Here is a 21,957-nt window from a genome sequence, read left to right as displayed (position 1 = left end):
TGGAAATTATAGTTGTATGCGCTTCACTGATTGTTTCATAAGGTATAATGGCAGATACTTAGATTTCAGCTGAGTTCTGCATATCTCTTGGTAAGGAAATTTTTTAGACAAAAAGCACAAGATCTCCCTACCCTAATAACAGGGAAATGTGTAGAAGCAGAGTGTAGCTTGGCAGAGCGGCTGCCTTTGGCAGCAGGCAGGGCTTTCCAGCACTTGCACTTCACTTTCTGCACTACAAGGTGCTATGGTGAGTTTCAGGGGTCGCCAGCAGGTTCAGAACTGAAACCAGACGTAAGTGTTGTTATCACCTACTAGAAACTGGAAATAGAAAATTCACCAAAATTTGTATTCTGCAGCTGTTTATGGTTTTCCTTGCCCAGTGCTCATTTTATAGGTTTCACTTGGCCTCTTCCTCCAACCCATAACTTAACACTTTCCAAAAAAAGAGCAATTTTTTTGCAATTCCTTCAAGAATTTGTAGAGGAATACAAGATTCCCTCATGTTTCCAGTGGGAATCTGTCCCAGACATTGTTTTACTGAACTCTAAAATTAGGACCATCTAGTATTGGCATGTTCAGGCACTGGCTGGGAGGACTGGCTCTCCTGTGCGTTTCAGCAGGCTCCCACTTGAGAGCCACACACACTCCTCATACATCTCACAGGGTGCAAGCAGAAATGGGATATCCGGAAAGACCCAGACAAGCAAAAAGGGAATGTTTTTTTGCATCATGGCATAGTGGGTTCATGAACACATCCGCTTATTAGCCCCTCTTCTGGGCAGGCATCTCCTGTCCTGGCACACAGGCTTGTGCTTTAGTCTTTCACCTGAAACTACACGCAATGGTTAGTACCATGTTTATATTTACATCTCTGTGCCATAAACCCTAAAGGACTATAACATTACAAGAAATATTTGCCACACCATTGGCAGCAGTAACTGAGCGAAGAATTGCCAAGTGGGAAATCCAAATTTGCAAACTCAGTATTCTGGGCTGCGCGCCAGGACTGTCTGGTCGCTGTGGAGGTGACACATCCAGTCTCCTCACAGGGATGCCAATGTGCCAACTGCATCCCTGGCACAGCATCTTCTCCTGACAAACTTATGGAGAAGAACTGCTACCAAGTCCAGAGGGAGATGCAAGCTGCTTTCTGAGCTTCCTTGGCAGCAATTCCACTTTCAAGTTATGACTGTACTTTCTCTGATATACAAGAACAGTTGTTTGTGATACACAGTGGTCTCTGGTAGGATTTTAAAAAGTGCAAAGTGACAGCAGGACATTGGTATCCAAGTATAAACTAGGAAAATCCAGAGTAATTTCATTTCCATAAGAAAAAAGTTATATAGAAACTCCAGTACAGCAGCCCAGATATCAGATGTTGCCGCCAGTGTGGAAGAATCCAAATCCATTTGTTAGCTGCCAAGTGAAAGACATGAACCTTAGAATATGAAGCGTGTAGGCCCAATCTCTTCATGTTTCCCCTTTCCAAATTGTACTTTGTACCTATTGTCTTACTAGCTAAACCTCTTTTCTGTCTGTCAGTAATTTTTCAAAGCAAAAGAAAAAAAAATGAAAAATCCTCCAGTCTTCCCCAGGGCCACATGACCTATAACTTGCAAAATCCATTAGAAGACAGACTTTTAGTAACCAAATTGTGTCATTTACAATTGCACAGCAGCCAGAAAGAGCACTATAAATTTCAAATCTGTCACTATAAGAGACAATGGAAAAGGTGTGGACGGGCTATCGCTATAAAGGAGGAAACCTAGGATAATGATAGGATTTAATTTGAATATTTTTTGCTGAATTTACTTCATATAATAGCAAAATTGGTACTATGGGTTAATTGGGGGTTTTTGGCTGTATATGAAAGACTTTGTAAGACTATAGATGATTTGTGTTAAGGTGTAGCAGACTAAAAATACTGAATTCAAATGTTTTGGGTTTTCTTCTTTACACATGAAGTAAAAACGCATGTAAAAAATTTAGTTAAAACTTTTCAAATCATTTAATAATTCAGAAATAGGGTTCTTTTTGGTATTCATTTGAACAATTTTCAACAGTTGAGGCTTGAGCAATGAATAGTGAAATAATATCATGGAGAGAAGAGCAAAGACTGTCACTCAGATGCTGTGGTTTTCTGTGGTCACTCTTCCTCTTTAATGAGCAGTTAATTATTCAGAGAAAGGTTGTCTTGTTAAAAATTCTCAACATTCATTTTTTCCCTGAAGTATAAAAACTATCAGCCCACATTCCTGAGTACTTCCAATAGGTTTTGCAGGGAACCTAGAGCTGATAGCCTTAAGAATCTCTCTAAAGGGGGGAAAAAGAAAAAAAAAAACAATTCTGAGGTCTTTTTACAACTCTCCTCCCAGCTTTCAAATCTGTTACATATATACCATAAAGAAATTATAGAAAGAAGTCTAATTTTTAAAAAATGCAGGCTACTTAAATTATATGTAAAATTATCTCAGAAATGAACATTTCTGGTTTGTATTTCCACCAATCTGAAATGGGACAGTGAAGCTAACTAGCTGAGCAATTGCTACTAGAAAAATCAAATACATAAGAGGAAATATAGTTAACACAATATTTCACATATGTTAATGCTTACAGTTCCATCAGTGTCAGCTTTATTTTCTACTTGATATACACCAAAGCTGGCACACAATTTTAACTGATGAGGTAATGTCATTTTCAATTTAAGGAGCCTTAAGCTGTCCACTTTAACTAGTGATATCATCTTTGCAGTTGTCTCACGGGGCTTCATGTAAACATAAGTAATGTGCCCTGGACGGCTTGGAGCACAGTTGTTAAAAATGACATTGGTCATCATGAAGACATTTTTTTTTTTCCCTTGATCTCTTTAAAAATGTCAGAGACACTTTATTGTCCTGTCATTTTTAGCTCTTCCTTGTATATTAATATGCTCGGAACATTTCAGTGAACATAACAGTAGAATAAAGCTCTAAACAAATTAATGGCAACATTTTAATGTCAGTCATAGTAGGATAATGAAAAGTAAATGAGATTGTCTGGCTAACAGCAACTTGTTAAATAAAGCGGCGGCACAGCTGAGACACAAAGGGGCAGAGAGAAGCCTTTCACTGCAGTCCGAAGAGGCCCAGAGCACAGCGCCGGCTCCAAATGCCACCACCTCTCAGGGGAAGATTAAACTGACCCTACACATTGTGCCTGCTCCTCCTTCCCGACCGGGGTCGAGTGAAATCATCTGCTAATAAAACTTAAAAGCAGACCTGTCTCTGCACCTGCAGCCTCTGCCTCTGAGCAACTTTCATTCTCATTTGTATTCCTGCGGCTGGCTCGGTGCACCAAGCTGCTGGGCTCTCCTCAGCCCCCGACAACCAGCCTGTCAGACCGGGCGCTATGTATTGGCATGATTGGTGCCAGGGCTGAGGAACCCAACAGGACTGCCACTCCCAGGTAAACTTTCACCACCAGTCATTACCATGTTATATTCCTTCTCTAATCAAGTCTGTAGGAATCAAGCAAGCAACCAACCAGGGAAGGGTTTAGCCCAGCTTGCTCAGTAATTGCATGCTGTCCAAGTGTGAATATTATAACATACACCTCTTGATTCAAATACCTAAGCAAAGGTGATTGGTAATGAAGCAAGTTTTCTCTGAGAAAAGCCAAGTGCTGTGTGGATTTTGTGATTTTCTCCAAATTGTTTGTCCAGCTAACAAGGAAAATAACAGATTTTTTTTCTACCGCTGATCTGAAACATGGTGGAGTTTTGAACAAAATCTAATGTTTAGGGATTTATTTATTATTCTGTGGACATATGTTTGGAGGACAGCATATGGAAATCAAAGTATTGTTCATAAAGAGCTCCAGCCAGAAAGACATTTTTGAATTCATAACAGAACTTCACAGTTTGAAAAGAATGCTATGCATTATGTATTGATAACAACACTACACAGACAAAGGAACACAATTTAATAATACAGAATTGTGCTCATGAGATTTCCTTTTTTTTTTGTTAATTGGTTACTTTAGCTGACATTGTCTGCAAGCATAATGGACACCATTCTTCCTAATAGTTCCATGTTGCCAGATGATGTCTACAGACATAATGTAGTCCATTTTAATTATTTCATTTTGCTTACATCTTTCAGCATAATGCATTTTCCAAGCAAGCAAGCATTTTTCTTGATTATCTATGTTGTGTTATGGTTTCTAAATTAATTAGGTTTCCTCCTTTCCTGGAAGTTAAAAGTTTCTTCCTTCCATTTATCTACCAGGTATGATTATGTTGAAGTGATTGATGGAGATAATGCTGAAGGACGCCTATGGGGAAAGTACTGTGGAAAAATTGCTCCCCCTCCTTTAGTGTCTTCGGGACCGTATCTTTTTATAAAATTTGTTTCCGACTACGAGACACATGGAGCAGGATTTTCTATCCGGTATGAAGTTTTCAAAAGAGGTGAGAAACAATTCATTGTTACATAGCTCATAACCTGTGATTTTTGCTTTCATCAACAAGTCCTCCATGGTTCTTTGGGATGTGGGGAATACATGAAAATGCTTGAAAGGGAAAATTGAGTTACCCTTGTCATTCTTAGGTGGAGCACGTATTCAGTGGGTGTAAATCATTATGAATCCAGTGGGTCAGCTGCATTTGAGGATTGACTCCTCTGAGTGTAATGTGATAGTCTTCATCAGCTGTTTGTTTCAACCTTTTTAAAACCATTAGCTTTCTTCCTTTCTTTTTTTCCCCCTTTTATTGGGGGTGGGTAGTGGTGGTGATAATAATTGCTGTATGATTTACAATGTTACTGCCTTAACAGCACTGTAGCCCTCTGAGTCCCTGACTTATTTTGGTTAGTGCTTTGCTCCTCATTCCCAAGAGATAGCTGTGGGTTTGGAAAGGACCAGAGTACACATGGGCAACAGATGATGTTGCCGTTGCTTTCACAGATTGTGTTTGGGAGGTAAAGGAGAGGAGAAGCTCACACTATTCAGAGCCATGACCTGCTGGATGCTTGTGCCAGGAGCTCAGTGGCAGTGAGCACAGATAGCTGGATGGGGCACAGAGAAAGCCTAGGGAGACAAGTAGTCCAGGATTAACCAGACCTATAGACAGTCCCTCTGATAATTCTCTTTCTGAGTCAGTAGCTAGAAAGGGAGAAAGATCTCATTTTTTCCAGTATACACCTTCCCTATACCCGGATGGAGATAAATAATTCATATATTCCATGCCTGGAGAACAGAGGACCAAAACTCATAATATACAGAAAGACAATAATCTTAACTTCATAGAAAAAAAAATATTGACTTCAACATCAATGCTTAGGGTCAGAGTCAAAAAATTCAGCTCAAAACTCCAAATTTCCAATACCACTCTGAGACCGTGCCTCATTTCAGAACCAGTTCAAGTCCCTTCTACGCACCTAAACCACAGCCAGACTTTTAGCTGCGCTCAGTACACGTGCTCGGTGGCAGCTGTACTGTTAATGACACACAGTACACAGTAGTGAAGTCTCTTTTCTATTGCATGCTATTGCTGCTCTGCACAGCGCTAATTGGGGCCACAGACCTCTTGTTCACCATCTTCCCTGTCTGTAAATCCGCTCTTGGCTCACAGAAATTCTTTAGGTGACCTTCAGGGTCACATTTTTTGAAAGAACTCAGCATCCAAATGACACCAAGCTTTCCTGAAAAAATACCTCTATTTATTTTGGTGTCTTCAGGAAGCTAAACTCTTGAAACCGTGTCCTGAAGTTTCTCCATGCCTATATATATACAGTACCGCCTTTCGTAAAGAACAAGGCTGAATCACAAGAGCCAGTGAAAGAATGACCTGTGAAACAATCTATTTTGGTAACCAAGTGTTTTCAAGAAAAGAAACGCTTTTATTTATTTCCTAATCGTGTAGTGGCAACTCAGAGCTCTGACAGGAATGTTGTGTTTATTTCCTTGTGTGGTCATTTACATCTCTCAGTGATACACATTAACCATGTTGAGATGGCATTATGAATGTGATTTTACACACACAGAAGTCAGGAAACCCAGAATTATGGCTCCCAGAGCAACTTTAACTCTAGTTCATTCCATATAAACTGTATATTAAGGCAGGAAAGTTATCACCAGGTACAGTGTTAGAAATGCCATGTGTACACAAAGGATACAAGTTATAGTTGCTGTGGGAACACAGCCATTTTAAACTTCTGAGTTAATCCACATACGCTATTCCAAATTTACATTTTAATTTCTGCACCAAATAAAGCTGACCAGTTTACCCTGTTAGGCAGGTGAAGCTCAGTTGCTCGTGCCAGACTAATATACTTCATTTTATACATCATTCACAACTTAGCTCATCATTTCCAGGTATGAGAAGTATTGAAATTGTCCCAAGCCCCAGGTTCTCTGGTGCTGAGCTGAAGGCTGAGCTGCATTCCAGCACACAGTATATTTTTGCCCATTAGTCCTGCAAAAGTATCCTTAGTTTTTGAAAAGAAAAACTGCATTACGGTCCCTGTGTCCTAAGCTGAATTCTAAACCTGATGTTTAAAATGCCACATGCATTGGAAATTGTGAGGAGGGAACAGCACACATAATGGCTGTGATAAATGTAGTATGGCCTTGGACAGTAGGAGCCACTTTTACTTCTCATCCAGCTCCTTAGCCAACAAGATACAGAAGAAGTTGAATTCCAGACTAAAACATGAAACCCATATTGCCCAATGTTTAGCCCATCTGAAATACTCATCATTTTGGCTCTGTCGGACAGCTAATCTTCTGAGGGATGAGTAACCCGTTCACTAGAAGAGGATCTACACAATTCACATTCAGTATTCCTAACTTTAGTTGACTAAGTTTATGGTGTAAACATAAGAAAGAAAAAACAGTGTCAACCAGGAAGGCAAATTATTTTCTGGCTCAGTGACACCTACAGAAACAAATAAAACTATCTCCAGTGTCCCCGCATTCTCTCTCTTTGTGTGCTCTTTGGCCTCCTCTCTCTTTCCCTCAGCTCATCTCTCTCCCTTTTCTTCATACACACGTTTACATGTAATTTCTCCATCTCAGAAGTATCTATTCTGTCCAGTGTCTGATAGAACCATGGACAGTTTTCCATGGACATCACCCCACAATATTCCTTGTAGCCTCAGTGTTAATTTAATTCCTTCATGGTGTCAACAAAGGATCAAAACCTGTGGAGGGCATTTTAGTGTGGCAGCTCTTCTGGAAACAGTTTTTGATTCTTGCACCAGATTGGCTTGAACATGTTTAAAATAAAGCAAGCTGGTATTGAGATACCATGTGTGAGTGTAAGGAGCCTGACGATTGTGCGCGCTCAGAGCCAGGATCTGGCTGTATTTAATAAAGCAATAATGACTCTGGCTTACATTTTATATTGCATCTTTTATTGGATTCCAAGAGGAGTACAGAGCACTTTATGCTATGAATGGCATAGCAAAGCTATTTTATCCTGAAACAGCAGCTACTGGTGGGAGTGAGGAGCAACAACCAGAATATAACCCTCCCATATATGACAAGGAGACAAGGGAATGACAGGGAGAGAAGAGAAATATCCGACTAATGTATAAGGGGGTGATTTAATTATAGGCAAAATGTAATTTCCCAAATTGGAATGGGTCAGGTTACGTGAGCATTAATATCTGCATCTTCCAAAATGTGCCGTGAAGTGCTCTGAATATTGATGTGATAGCTCAAGCATTTCCTATCAGCGTCTGTTGAAGGACAAAAATACCTGAACTGACTAAATTCATTCAGACCTCTCTCTTACATGCGGAATTTAGCTGGGAAGTGGCCAAATCTGTGGGGGGTAATATGTTTGGCACATTCACAAGGAAAACATTCTCAATGGTGAAATAAGAGTATTCATATATGCAACAAGCCAGACTGTTTTCCTTCAGTGATCTGTGTTAAGCATTGGAAATCTTCTAAGGCTCCTGATTCCACTCTCAAAGGATGCTGGGCATCCTCATCTTCTCACACACTAATCCTCCAGCAGAACCTGTTGCAACCACACTCATCGCCCATGTCCTGCTTGTACTCTGTGTCTGAAGACCTTTATCTGAGTCCTCCTACCCAAACTCCCTAGGTCAGCTGCTATCTGCCGATTACCCAGATCCTGTAAATCACTTTACATTAAACTGGGAGTGTCAGGAGTCAGAGGCATATATATCCTGACCCTGAGGGAGGATGTGTGGGCAGTGCCTGTGGCTGGCTCTGAGCACACCTGCAGATGTGGTATCCACAGAAAGGATTCCCAAGGGACCCGAATAAAGGAGAAATGCAATCTATCAACAAGAGAGGGACTCCAGTTTTAGTCCCCTGTATTCACAAAGGCAATTCCCATGATCTGGCCTTTTATACCCTTGCATCTTTACTGCCACTTTGCTCAACCAAGAACAGTGTTTGGAGCATCCCATTATGCCAAGGTGGGGACATCAGGGAAAGCTGGTGTGTCAACATTGACATTAGGTGACTTCTAGCAACACTGCCTGTAATCACACAGTTTATCATGCCTGCACTAACAGCCACATTTTACTGGTGCACCTGTGTCAACACCACTCAGAATGAGTCACTCACCCTCGGTACATGTACGAATTACCTTTCACATTTAGTTTGTCAAGGAGGCATAGGTCACATCTGGCAGAGTTACTGAGTCAGTGCTCCAGGAATCTGAAACCACTACTCCCTCTACTGAATTCACTCACCCGCTTTTGTAAAAAATTCTATTTCACCAATAAAAGCCTGTCAGCTGTAAGATTTAAAGATTTGAGCTTGAAGGGGCTATAATTATTTCTCTAGGGCTCTGTCGAGATTTCTGCAGCTTACACTTTCATTGTTCCCACATGACTTTGTATTTGTCATAATTTTTTCTAGAGCTGGTACAAGTTTTCATATTGTTCTGTACAAATTGAAAATTGGAGATCAGACAGTATATGTGAATTGAGCTTTAAAACCTGACTATCAATAATAGGAACAAGCTGGCTGAATGATTAATAGAGCGAGTAAAATGAGGTGTTTCATTGAAAAGCCACCTTTGCTGCTGGAGAGACAATACGACATAATTTGTTTTCCAGCTAACTATTTTGCTCAGTAGCATAGTGTTAACCCAGATGATTTTTCTCTTTCTCATACAGGACCTGAATGTTCCAGAAACTTTACTTCGTCAAGTGGAGTGATAAAGTCCCCTGGATTCCCTGAAAAATATCCCAATAGCCTTGAATGCACTTATGTTATCTTTGCACCAAAGATGTCAGAGATTATACTGGAATTTGAAAGCTTTGAGCTAGAACCTGATTCAAATACTCCAGGGGGAGCGTTCTGTCGCTATGACCGATTGGAAATCTGGGATGGATTCCCTGATGGTAAGAGAAAAATGGACTGTGATATGCATAACCATTACTCTGAAGTGGGTTGCAGAAGGCATATTCTCATTTTTTTAAATGTCACAGTGGAGGGGTCCTTGCCTGATTTATGTGAAACTAGTTGAATTAAAGAGAAAGGGGGAAAATGCTCTGTAAATTCATTCAGTAAAGCATATCACAGTGTGAATGATTTTTTTTCTATGAATTGTGTATAATTTTGAACAGTTGGCTTTGAAGAAACGTCTATTTTTAGAGGGAATATGTGATGAACCTCCTAAACTAAAAGAAATTAAATATGAAGCCTTATAATGGCTCCCCAAACTTTCACAGCTAACACATGAACAAGTATTGCCCAGAAATTTTCGACAACTTCCACAAACTTAGGTACTAACCCTCCAGCTTGAGGTGGAACCAGGTTACAGACCAGCTGTCCAAGCAGAGAATTTCTTTGCCGGAGCAAACGCGGTATCCATACAATTGAAATCATAGTGACTAAATGATTACCCGGATCAGTAAACAGTCATAGAGTTATTCATTCAGGCAGCTTCAGTGATAGGGCACTGCAGGGTTCCTCATTTATATTGCTCTCTCTTCAAGCAGTTTAAGCAAATCCAAAGGTTTTCTCTTATTTTGTTAATTTACAGTCCCTGATGATCTGGGCACATGTGTCAGGGTGGGTGTGTTGGGTACCCTTCTGGAATTTACTCCTCTGCCATATGAGTAATTTTCCACTTAGTTGTTGACCATACTTGACCTTCTGCAAATCCACTGAGTGCATAGATATATATTAGCCAAGCCTATAGAGGCAGGGAGCCCTCATTTCACCCTCCACACAATCTCATATCTGTCTTCTACGCTGAGACTGATGAACAAAATAACTGCATGATTTCTACACTTTTTTTCCCTATACAGCAATGGGTCCACAAGATCCAAGTCTCCATTAGGCAGGACAGCCACATACCAGTTCCCCAAGGACCAAGCTGGTAGGCTGCAGGCTAGAAAGGGGCTCTTCAAGCTGAATGATTAACTTTTAGGGCACCCAACTGCCTATACAAGTGGTACAAACAGCTATGTAAAACTTACTGTGATGTCTTTTTTCACTGTTTCTATATATGGCATAAACTGGTAATGAGAAACATCTTGAAACTGTCATTTTTCTTCTTAATTTTGTAACTCGTAGCAAAATTCAACAACTGAGGATTTATGTTGTTTGTGTTGGGCACTAATTACAGCTATTTCAGTTTTCCACTGGTGTGATAACCTATATTAATAGATATTTTCTTTGCTTTTATGAACAGCACCGGCAGTTTCCACAAATTGCTAATCCTACATTAATATTTCATTTAAATGAAAACATATAACTTAAGGTACATATTTTAACAACACATTTAAATTTGCCTGTTTCCCTAGATAAATCGCCAATATATTTTTAATTAAATTTTTTATTGATGCTGCAGTAAATAGGTATCTGCTTTTTAACATATATTTGTATTTCCTTTTTGGTTTATGCTTAATGGGTTTATCATGGCTCTTTTCAATCCACTCCAATAAATAGTGAAGAAAGAGCCATAACAGTAGCTGAAAGACTATTTAGTATTTAATGCCTCAGTTAGAAAAACAGTGTAACACTACAATAACGATGTCTGGAACATTTAATAATAGGTTTATTTGTATATAGGCCAAGTCTTTCCAGGCTGAATTCCTGTAGAACTTGCATTTAAACTGACATGTGAAAAGATGATCCAATCAATCAATTTATGTGTAATATTACAAAAAAAAGAAATGCATTCTTGTTAGTGTCAGCGGGTTTCAAAGTGGTAATTTCCTGGTTCAAGAAAGTGACTGAGCCATATTGAAGAGCAATTATCAACAGGCATTATCAGCCTTCCAATTCGCTCACAAACTGTCTAAGCCCCAAATGATCCTGACATGCAATAAGGGTGTTTACATGTTTTTGTAAATATGCAACTGAATTTGTAGGCTAGAAATAAATGTTTCCCTAGATACAAACTGTTGGAGGTTGTGGCCGTCATGGGGAAATGTTTGCTGCATCATGTCACTGGAGGACAATGCTCAGCAAGTCAGTTTAACCCTCTTGTTTAACTTAACACTGCAAAAGCATAGGGAACATGGTGACTTCTCCATAAATGCACCCCAGGATGAATCTCTGGGAGGGAGAAGACCTATTTAGACCAAAGAGCAAAGTCAACACAGGAAACTACTGGCATGACCCAACCATAAACTGAAGACAGAAATTAAGTTTCTAGATATTCAAATAGAGTATCAAGATAAACTTGGGGAGAGGGGGCCGAGGGGGGGTGGGGGGGAGAGGGAGGGAGAAAGGAAGGCAAAATAAATCAAATAAATCTAATTTTCTCCCACATGGAAGTAGTAACTTTCAGAACAATATTAGACAGTATGGTTGCTTTGGATGAAGGGAGGCTCACCCAGGGTGAGTCTTTCAGCAATTTGTCCATTTCTCTTTATTCCACAAAAATATTTTCTGAAGCTACATCTACACATCTAATTAAATGGGGCCCAGACATGGTTGTGCATACTTCTTGATTGCTGGCATACTGTCTTACATAATTTTAGCCCACATCAGTTTGCACTTTTCCAAACAATTGCTAAGCACAGTTTGAAGGACAGCAAAAGCTGGGAGTCGTTCCCAACAAGCATGATGGATACAACCATCCTGCTTCAGAGGGAAGAGCCCTACAGGAGTGAGCTGTGTCACAGCACTGGTCTGATCACCAGAACAGGCCCTGGCCACTGGGTGTAGGTCTGGAGGGTAGTCCCTGGCCTGTTCTATTTAGTGATATACACATAGCCATGAAAAGGAAGGTGGTTTGCTTTGTTGTATTGCTTTGCTGCTCACGTGCCCAGTTGTCAGTTGTGTTAGAGGTTAAAGCCCCCATTGTACTACAGTGATATAAACATGAAGTAGAGGGATTTTTTTAAAATGTTTGGAAAAGATTATACCCTTCAGTTCAAACCCCCTGCTCCACAGCAACACAGCTGTGGTTTGCCAGCGTTAAGGCAGTTTATAATTGGACACAGAGAACAACTTAACAGAAAATAGTTGTGGCTCCAGAATTAGCTGGACAGCCCCCTGACCATTCTGCTCTGACCCAACTCTGGAAACCAGGCATCAGTGTTCGAGGCAGCCACTGTCAGTACTGTCAGTACCCCCATTCTCAGCAGAGAACAGAGCACTGCTCTCATTTGCCTCTGACATCTACTTTAGGGCAGCTGATGGAGCTCTGGAGGTGTTTATCTCATTGACTGTACTCAGAACTATGGATCACTAACTCAGTCATAAATTTAGATACCTAATTTAGAAGAGATGAAGCCCACCTTAAGTGGAAAATGTTTTCACTGAAGAGTTTGATCAGCTACAGGCACTGGGCATCAGCAGGAAAGTAATCTCACTTTTTCTACAGTTGTGATTTTATTTTCATTCCACCCCTCCCCCCCAAAAAAAACGGGGGGGGGGGGGGGGGGGGGAAGAAATGTTCTCCTAAACAAATTTTCACAATTATGTTTAAAAGGGTATGTCAAAATCACTATGCTTCCATTTACGTTTTGCTTCTATGTAATTGCTGCTTTTCTGATGGAAAACAATTCTTTTAGACAAGTTGCCAGCAAATATAACTGTCATTCACAGAGATGTTAATCCTGAAATGCTCTGTCACAGTCATGGAGTCATCAGCCTACCTGGTTGTCCTTTTAGTGGATTGAATCTGGCAAGTGCTGAGTACTTGTGTCTTGACTCTGCAAAACATGTGCTTATCTTTGAAGCATGTGAGCAGATAGATTGACTTCAAAAGGAATTCACTGAGTACACTTATGGGTCTGAAATTAAACAGTGGTCTAAGTGTTTTGCTGTTTCAGGAGGGGAATGGTAGGCATTCAGGAATGGCTCAAAACTGGTATTTTGCTTCTGCATAACTGCATGCCAAGGGCACTCTGGTCTCTTCCTTCAAAACAAAGCAGGAAGTGAAACGAACCTTGTTGGAGAATTTTTGAGAATACAGGCACATATTGCAAATACTGTGCAGAAAAGGGATGTTGGAGTGGGAGAGTGAGTAGATCACAGAATATGTGATTTTGCATGAATAAACTAGACACCAAAAATGCCTTTGCCCAAGGCACAAATATACCTCAGCCAGTCTCCACGGAGAACAGTCCATTGATGACTTTGAAGAAAAATAGCCCACTCGAATCCAGGACTAGCTTAAGTGATGAATTGCACATATTCATCATGCAGCTCTCTTTGAAGCTCTACAGACTGTCTACTAGGGGCTCAAAAGTAATTTAAAGAAGTTTACATATGGTTTGAGAACCAGAGGCTAAGCATTGCTTCTTCGGTCAATACCACAAGAGCCTCCACTGAATTACACAGCAAAACAAAACACTTTACTTCAGTCATTAACATCAGTGCAAATGAAGGTTGCTATTAATCTAGGTGTGCTTCTCCTCTGCTGCGGTTGCTTTCTAGAGAAGCTGTTAAAAATATACACAAGCTTAACGTCGGTGACTACTGGACTGTGAGGATGGGATTAGTTTTTCAGTTATTTTCTCTTTAGCATCCTAAATTTTGTGCAAATGTATCATCAATAACAATCATATTGCTGTGAAAATCCAGTAAAAAGACTAGTTAGCATAGAACACCTTTTAATATTTTTAGAAGTTGCTATAAATTTTTCCTTGCTTGTGTTTTATTGAGGGTTTTTTAACTGAATTTGACAACCTAAGATTTCAACTAGATAGGCAAATGTGTATTTCAGTAAGGCCCAAAGTTTTCTGATGCTGATTCTCTTTGTCCAGCAGGGCAAAGAGTAGAAAAGGAAAGAAAAATTAGTTAGGGTAAGGTTTCTGTTTAGTCTTAAACCACTAGCCATATTCTATGTGTTCCACACTCAGATCCTGTAAACCCTCAAACACACCTATTAAGAATAATCAAGGATTTATTCAAATTCTAGAATTAGACTCTGAATGTTGAGAAAAGCTTGAAAAACAGGTTTCTTAGCTGCCCCTCCATCTTTTAACCTGATAGTCACTCAGTTTTCCACTATATTATACTATGCCAGTGGAAAGAGGAGCCAAGACTCCACAAATACCTACAGCATGGGCAGTCAAATGAACCAGCTGTCTCACCAACATGCCTCTATTCTCTGGGTAATGTGGAAGTGTCCTTGAGTGAGGACATTTCCAAGTGACTTATATTTGAAATACGCTTTCCTGGTGAATGCTGACGAAGTGCCATGATGGCCTACCAGTAGAGGCTGCAAAGAGCTTTCTGAGCTTATAGGCTTTTCAGTACCTGCCACCCTAAAATTACCATTTATAACTGTATATAGTCTATTATGAAAGCCCATCTTGGTTCGTAAAGAAGGGTCAGGAAGACGGTTTAAGCAAAAGCAGACAGCAGTATCATCCCCTGAAAGATTGCTCAGATGGTGTTCCCCACACAACATTTATTTGATGTGGTAACACCTGAAGCATTTGATAATTTATTGTCATTCAAAGTTTTCAACATTTAAAAAGAAAAAAAGAGAACTTTTGTGTTAGCTATTTATGTATGAAGAATAAGAATCTCTATTTCATCCAGTTCTGCTCAGATCAATACTGTATTAGCTCGGGGCTAAGGTTTACATGTTGTGCAAAAAAATTCAATACCTCTTTGTATCATATTCCACAAGTTTTTAGTTCTTGCATCTAGACAGCTAGAAGAGGGGATAATGCTGTGATAGCAGAGCAAATCTGTAGAATAGTGAAATGCAAAATCACTAAATATGTCTTAAAAATTATAAACCAGTGAGTCATGAGGAATCTTAAAGCCTGTCTGCTTTAAACAAAGTTCTCTTCTGTTTGTCATTTCAAAGAGGCTTCCCTACAGGAAATGGGAGGAGGGAGGCTCAGAGCACCATAACATGGTGGCCTTATTCTCCTTATTTTCTTGCAGTTCATCAGCAACTATAATGTTGAAAGACCATCATGGGAAAGAATAGGATCAGAGCTGCTTGCACCTAGAAATGCAAATTTAAAAAAAAAAATAATAAAAAAATGCAGCCATCAGAGTGGAGGCAATATTTTGTGCTTTTAAAAAGCCTCTAATGGTAACAGTCACAAACAGCTTGCTTGGTCCAGCTAATAAAATTCTAAGGCTTTAATGATTTCTAGGATGAGGAAGACTTCAACTCCTATCCTCTATAGAGCATTCCATTGTGCCAGTACTGTGTTGAACAACCCTGGTGGGAAGGGGCTGAACTGGCAGGTATTTAAAATGCCATGGGATTGCCAAGGCAGCTGAAGACAAACCATGGCCAGAATATGGGTAGAAAAGCATAGGCTGGCAAGAAGAGCTATAACATCTGAGCTCCCTCTTTCTGGCAACTCTAGGGCCTTACAGAAATATGTAGCTTACATAATAAAGTTATTCCAAGCTGGAACTGTTTTACTTGTTGAAAAATGCCAATAAATGACTACAAGATTATGTTAGCTAAGGATTTTCTTTGAACTGTGAGTTATTAGGATATATAAACATTTTATATTTTAAACTGAAAGCAAAATGGACTTCCTAGAGAAATGGCAAGGTTAAATTAAACCTGGAGATCCAGTGGTGTAAGCATTAGAATGCCATTTTAAGATTATTCTGATGATTGACTCCATGAATGGGTTTTAGTATTATCTTTTCTTACTGTTTGTAAGCACAGATGTACCACTATTCAACAGCCTGGGGACCTATCTGTAGGGAATGCTCAAGTGCTAGAAGGCCACATATGTTGGTAGTGAATTGAGTAGCTTAATTAAGGAAAAAGATTATCTCACTGCACAGGAAATCCAGAAAATTATCAGAAACTGGTTTATACATTATTAACACTGAGAAAGATCATGTATGTGTATGTGTGTGTGTTCTGTGGCATGGAGATATACTTAAGAAATCCTTGCTCTTTTGAAACGATTAAGATTTTCCTCTTCAAATCTTTTACAGTGTTCTTTAAAATTGAGCATATGGGCAAAAGATCCATGAGAGTGTGAAAGCCTAAATAGGAGGGGATAAAGACCCATTGGTCATAGCCTCAGTATGACAGCAAAAACCTTTTCCTAAGTTTTCTATAAAACTAACAGATCATCTGCAGTATTGCACATAGAATCTGGAAGGTGGTGTTTGAAATTGTATTCCCAGAGGGTCTTGTAGCCTAGGTGGGGAAATCAGGTCGTTCAGATGTCCTTGTCATAAATAGGTGCTTCAGTCAGACTTTGGAGAATACTTTTGGTGTTTTATACGTGTAATTTTGTGCATCATTGTATTTTCTGCACACTTTGAAGGACACTTTTTGGAATCCTGGTTCTCTACATTTGTAGAGGTTTATGGAATGCTATCTGGAACATTTCAGAAAATACTAGGGTGGAATAAGCAATTTATTGTTCACTGCTACGTTATTGATGAGATTGTGATTTTGAACTGTTGTAGAGGTTCACTGTTTCCTGCTGAGGAACTCTCCTTAGGATGCTATTGTAGTGGCATCTATTGTTGTAGTAGAACTGGTAGTTTACTATTATTTCCTGTCTCTTTGCAGTTGGCCCGCACATAGGGCGTTATTGTGGGCAGAACAACCCAGGACGTGTCCGGTCTTCAACAGGGATTCTTTCAATGGTATTTTACACCGACAGTGCAATAGCAAAAGAGGGATTCTCAGCAAACTACAGCGTGTCGCAGAGCAGTGTATCAGAAGGTCAGTATTTATCTATCCCGCAGAGCTGCTTGGAAAATATTCTCTGTTATGTCTTCTTGCACACCAGGTGTTGAATGAAACTTTAAAGAAACCTTAAATAAATAAGATGGTGGGGAAGGGTTGGTTCTGGTTTGCTTTTGTCTTTTCTTTTTCTTTTTTTTTTTTTTTAAAGAACAGCTGCCCTTTAAAAAGCAGTTCAAGAAGCAGAATTCTCCTTACAGTTTTACTCCACAGCATTGCCAGGAAGTTGGGATAATTATTCTAAAAAACTGTGCTGACCAAGGAAATGCAGGAATGCAGGGCAATTGAGCACTTGCATTAAAACAATGAAACATGAACAATGAACGCACTATCCAAAGCTTTCTTTTATTACATGGAATAAGCTTTCATGATCGATTTCTTGAATAAAAAGGACCCATTTAATATATATGCTCTTGTTAAACCATTTCATAAGCTATCTAAGCTTTGTTCTTTCTCTCGTATTTTTTTCCCAGTTGCCTCATTTTCATGCTTACCCTCTGAACAGAGAATGAAACAAAGTGAGTGGGACACAGGAAAATGACAGGCTGTGTTATACCATGTCCTTGCAGATTTCCTTGCTTTGCTCAATGATAAAACACACACTTTAAATCAAACTCTCCTTTCTGCAACTTCCTGGCTTTTGAGCAGATTCACTCAGGTTTAATGTACTTGTTTAGGCAGAGAAGGAACGAAAGAAAGATGAGTAAACAGAAAGTACCCTTGTTATTCCCCACCTCTCCCCACCCCTTGCCTCTTAATTACCTTCCTTATATGTGCATAGCCAGGAAGAGGGAATGGGACATGCCCTCTGCGAATGGGAAACATCCTACTCCATCTCTCTCAGACTGTACCTCCAGCTAGCTTGACTTATTTATATAGGTGCTACTCCTACCCCTTCATTAGCTAGCACAGCCAAATTTGGTCTCCATGTCCACTTCCACCAGAGATATCCTTCCTGGGCATCATCACACTGGGGCCAGGATCAGTAATATCTGCTATGCTGGAATGCCTTCAGCCCTTAAACACAGGACAGCAGAACAGGAGAAGCTAGTGTGAAAAAAATAGCTGTGTTGGGTGAGGAAACATTTTCTATGAGGTAGGCTTAGACAGAGGAGTGATTCCTCTCACTAATTTCAGCAACCCTTTGTGTTGTCACTACAGAGAGGGTCAACCCTAGAGGACAACTCAGTCTACTTCCGCAGACATATGACAAGTCCCCAGGAGGTATTTGTCCCTCTAGTAGACTACAGGGAAAGACCACATGTCTAGATCAAAGTAGACACCCACCTTTCAGATATTTTAATATGACTCACATCTGCCATGGTTTCTTAAGTTCTTTGTACTGGCTTATGTCTCACCTGCTTCCAAGCAGAAGTTAATTTACTTTGAGTCTTACCCTAAAGCTCAGTTTAAATATATATCCCAAAGTGCTTAGTAGGTCAAGGCAGCACAGAAATGGAGGAAAGAGTAGTACACCATGAGAAATGTGGTTTGGCAACAAGTTTGGTAGTCAATTCATGGGACACCCTAAGTACAACTCCTATAAGGTACATTGACAGCATTTCTGAATATAGGTTCTTTGATTCCAGATAGAAGTTTTAAATTTTTTTTTCATAATATTTCCATTTCCATTGAAAAATTAGAACTTCACTTGTTAAAAGCTCATTTTTCAAATTCATAGATTTTGAAACATTCAGATCAGCACCTTACTGTTAGGTATATGTCAGCTCAAGAGAACATGTGATAAAAAGCAGTATGTACCCAAATGTCATGCCCTCTGCTTCACACACACCTTAAACTGCTAATGAAGGCACGAATTATATATACATACTATGAAGTCCCTGAACAGAAGTGTTATTTTCCCTTGCCCTTCCAATAGGGTTGGTGAACCTCTGACAGAGGGGTGCATGAGCAGCTGGATGTGAGGGTCCTTCTAAAGGAACTTACCTGTCTTGCTTCAGAGGGGGGGGTTGGAGCCTTTATTTTTGAAGACTGAGAAAAGAATTTATTCTCCATGCCCTAACAGCCTTTGAACTGACTATAGTGACTGGGTTGTCAACTGTTTGTAAATTACCTTGGTAATTTTTTGTGTCAATAAAAAGAGATTGAATGGATATGAACAACTCATTTAAATACAGCATGCTATGGAAGAGGTGGTAAATCCCTTAGGTCAATAGTCTTTGGCTAACATTCAAGTTTTGTTGAACTGTTTCTTTCCAGTATCCAGGATCAAAGGAAAACAGCTAGAATTTTAATAATATTTTAAAAACATTTTATACTTTCATACTGGAGTAAATAGTTTTAAAAAAAATTATTTTATAGTCATCCGGTTTTCTTTCCTGGCTTTGTGCATAATTATGAGTTGAACATACGTTGGTTTATATTAAGAATCCACAAAAGTGCCTGTGCTACCCTAGAAAAGAGAATTCTATTGTCCTATCTGGAAATGGCTACAATACTAGGCTAAAAATATTTGTATAGCATTATTATTGCAGGAATTGCCATGGCAACTCAAATGGCAGTATTAAGAATGACACCATAAGCCCAATACTGTCTCACTTAAAGTTGCTAAAGAATTCAAAGTCACATAAAAATAAATTCTTTAGATATTCATATTCAAAGCAGGAAAATGTTCTCATTATCCAAAGTCTAAATCAAAAAGCTGACCATAATAATGATGGTAATTTATTTTTCTTCAGATTTCCAGTGCATGGAACCACTAGGTATGGAGTCAGGAGAAATTCACTCTGATCAAATCACCGCCTCCTCCCAGTACAGCGCTATCTGGTCTCCAGAAAGGTCCCGACTAAATTACCCTGAGAATGGATGGACCCCAGGGGAAGATTCTATGAGAGAATGGATACAGGTAAAAAGATAACATTTTAAAGATATTATTAATAATACTCTGAGGAGTTTATTGAATGTGGAGAATGCAAAAGGTAGAAAAAAATAACCCAGTAGAGTACTTCTGCATTATCTAAGAATCATTGCAAGTGAATAGCTCACATTCCCTATTAGACACACAAAAAAGACTGACTCCCAAAGGTATAAAAAAAGAAAAGGTCAGGAAGATTAATTCTTCTGCTTCCCACATCTATTGTTTTTTCAGTCTTCTGGGCACAAATAACAGAGATTTTGGTTTAGTGGAAAAGTCAATATTAGTTTAACATGCACTTAAAGTGGAATGTCCCAGTAAACTGAGCATGTACTATGTCTCTAGCTGATTACAGTTAAGCATTAGTACAGCATGGTGTTTTCATGCATTCAGATTTCACCTCAGAAGACCTATGTACCTTCTAGGATGTTAAATATGAAATGAGTTTAGCGATCTCTGCCTAGTGGCTCATATTCCATGTCCTTAAACACATCATTCATTACCGAGTTTGGCTGACTTGGCTTTGCTCTGTTAATACAGGAGAAATCCAGCAAACATTTGACCCTATGGAGAGACTTCTTGAGCTCAGTTAGTCTACTTAGGCTTGTTGTTTGCTATTTGTCATCAGGTCCATAGTTTAATGGTGCATGATTACTGAACAGTTTAGAATTATACATATGAATCACTGTATACAAATAATCTATACTAGCAGGCAAGTAGTAATATTGCTAGGTGAAAAAACAGACTGATTTGTCTCCAACATAGGTTGACTTACACTTCTTAGTTATGATCTAGATTCTATGTCTTTTGGCAAAATCTAAGCGAAAGGCTTTAGCATATTAGATCAGTATTACTAATATTGCAAACTTGTTCATATATTTGAAACATTCCTCCTGCTTCTGTTGTTTTCCATAGGAAATTACTAACTGACATATAAAAACAATGCCTTATTAGCCGTCCATATGAATGTTCACATTGATGTTTCCTGTGAGGTTTGCTGTCTGCAAGAAAACTTAAAAACATGTTGAGTAGTAGTTAGGAAAGGGAAGAAAGAGGGGAAAATCTTTCATTTCTGATCCTTTGCACACAATGGGACTCTCAGGTGTCCTGCTTAGGGGCCCCTACACATCCTGAGCTCTTGGCAAATTGGCAGTCATGTATGATGGACCTAATCAGACCTCAGAGTGGCAAAAAAAATCTGTTGATCCGTTTTCCTTACCTAGAAATAAATGTTAAAAGCTTCCTAGTCTTATCTAAGTGCAAGGCTTGTTATTAATCATTGCCACTTGCAATCCATGGAATGCACATGGAAAAAGGGTGGAATGCATCAGAATCAAATTCCACGTGTTTCATCTAGTCGGAGGGCCGCCACTTTTTCTTTATTTCCTTCTTTTCTGCTGTCACTTACACATTTATGACTGGATAATCAAAACAAGAGAGCTAGTCAAATCTCATTCATGTGTTCTGTGTGCTTATTAACTTTATTAAGTTATGATGACTACATACATAGCTTAATCCTTTCACTTAGAACTAGATCTTTCTGAGAAAAAGTTTCAAAGAACTTTTTTTAACCATTAACTTTTTTAATAACAAAGTTGTAACAGAATCCAAGCTACTCTGGGGTTTATGCTTAAAACAGCTCAGGGTACCTCAGGCCTCCTGCCCATGAATTTCTCAGCTTCCTTTGCATTCTGCCATAAACCAGGGTGCTCAGGGGCTGAAACAAACACTGAGCATAATTTTTAGCAGCTTTACACTGCCTCCAGCTACTACATCAGCCAAAAAGTTGGTAGTTATTTCTATGCTGTACTGCTCATGCCACAGCTCTCACCTACTTCACCAAGTCCCTGGTTTGGAAAAGGGGATTACAATTCCCTAGGCTGCCTGGCCTTAGGGATCTCCTCTACTGCCCAGGGCCCACAGGGAAGGATCTGCACCTCCAAGGCAGACT

General features: G+C 39.4%; 1 protein-coding gene across 2 annotated transcripts in view; it reads left to right on the top strand.

The window, feature by feature from the left end:
• Positions 1–21,957, top strand: part of NRP1 (neuropilin 1) — a gene marked incomplete at its 3' end in the record, with an annotated part of 109,116 nt that overhangs the window by 41,012 nt on the left and 46,147 nt on the right. For both annotated transcript variants that reach the window (XM_084279853.1, XM_084279854.1), the window contains exons 3-6: positions 4,266–4,447; positions 9,141–9,368; positions 16,955–17,110; positions 19,831–19,997. In XM_084279853.1, coding sequence (XP_084135979.1) covers positions 4,266–4,447; positions 9,141–9,368; positions 16,955–17,110; positions 19,831–19,997 — 733 coding nt within the window. The remainder of the gene's footprint in view (positions 1–4,265; positions 4,448–9,140; positions 9,369–16,954; positions 17,111–19,830; positions 19,998–21,957) is intronic.

The sequence above is a fragment of the Gallinula chloropus genome (genome assembly GCF_964237585.1).
Source record: "Gallinula chloropus genome assembly, chromosome: 2".
NCBI lineage: Eukaryota > Metazoa > Chordata > Aves > Gruiformes > Rallidae > Gallinula > Gallinula chloropus.
Note: the sequence above shows the minus strand (reverse complement) of the source record. Positions and strands in the feature narration are given on the sequence as shown.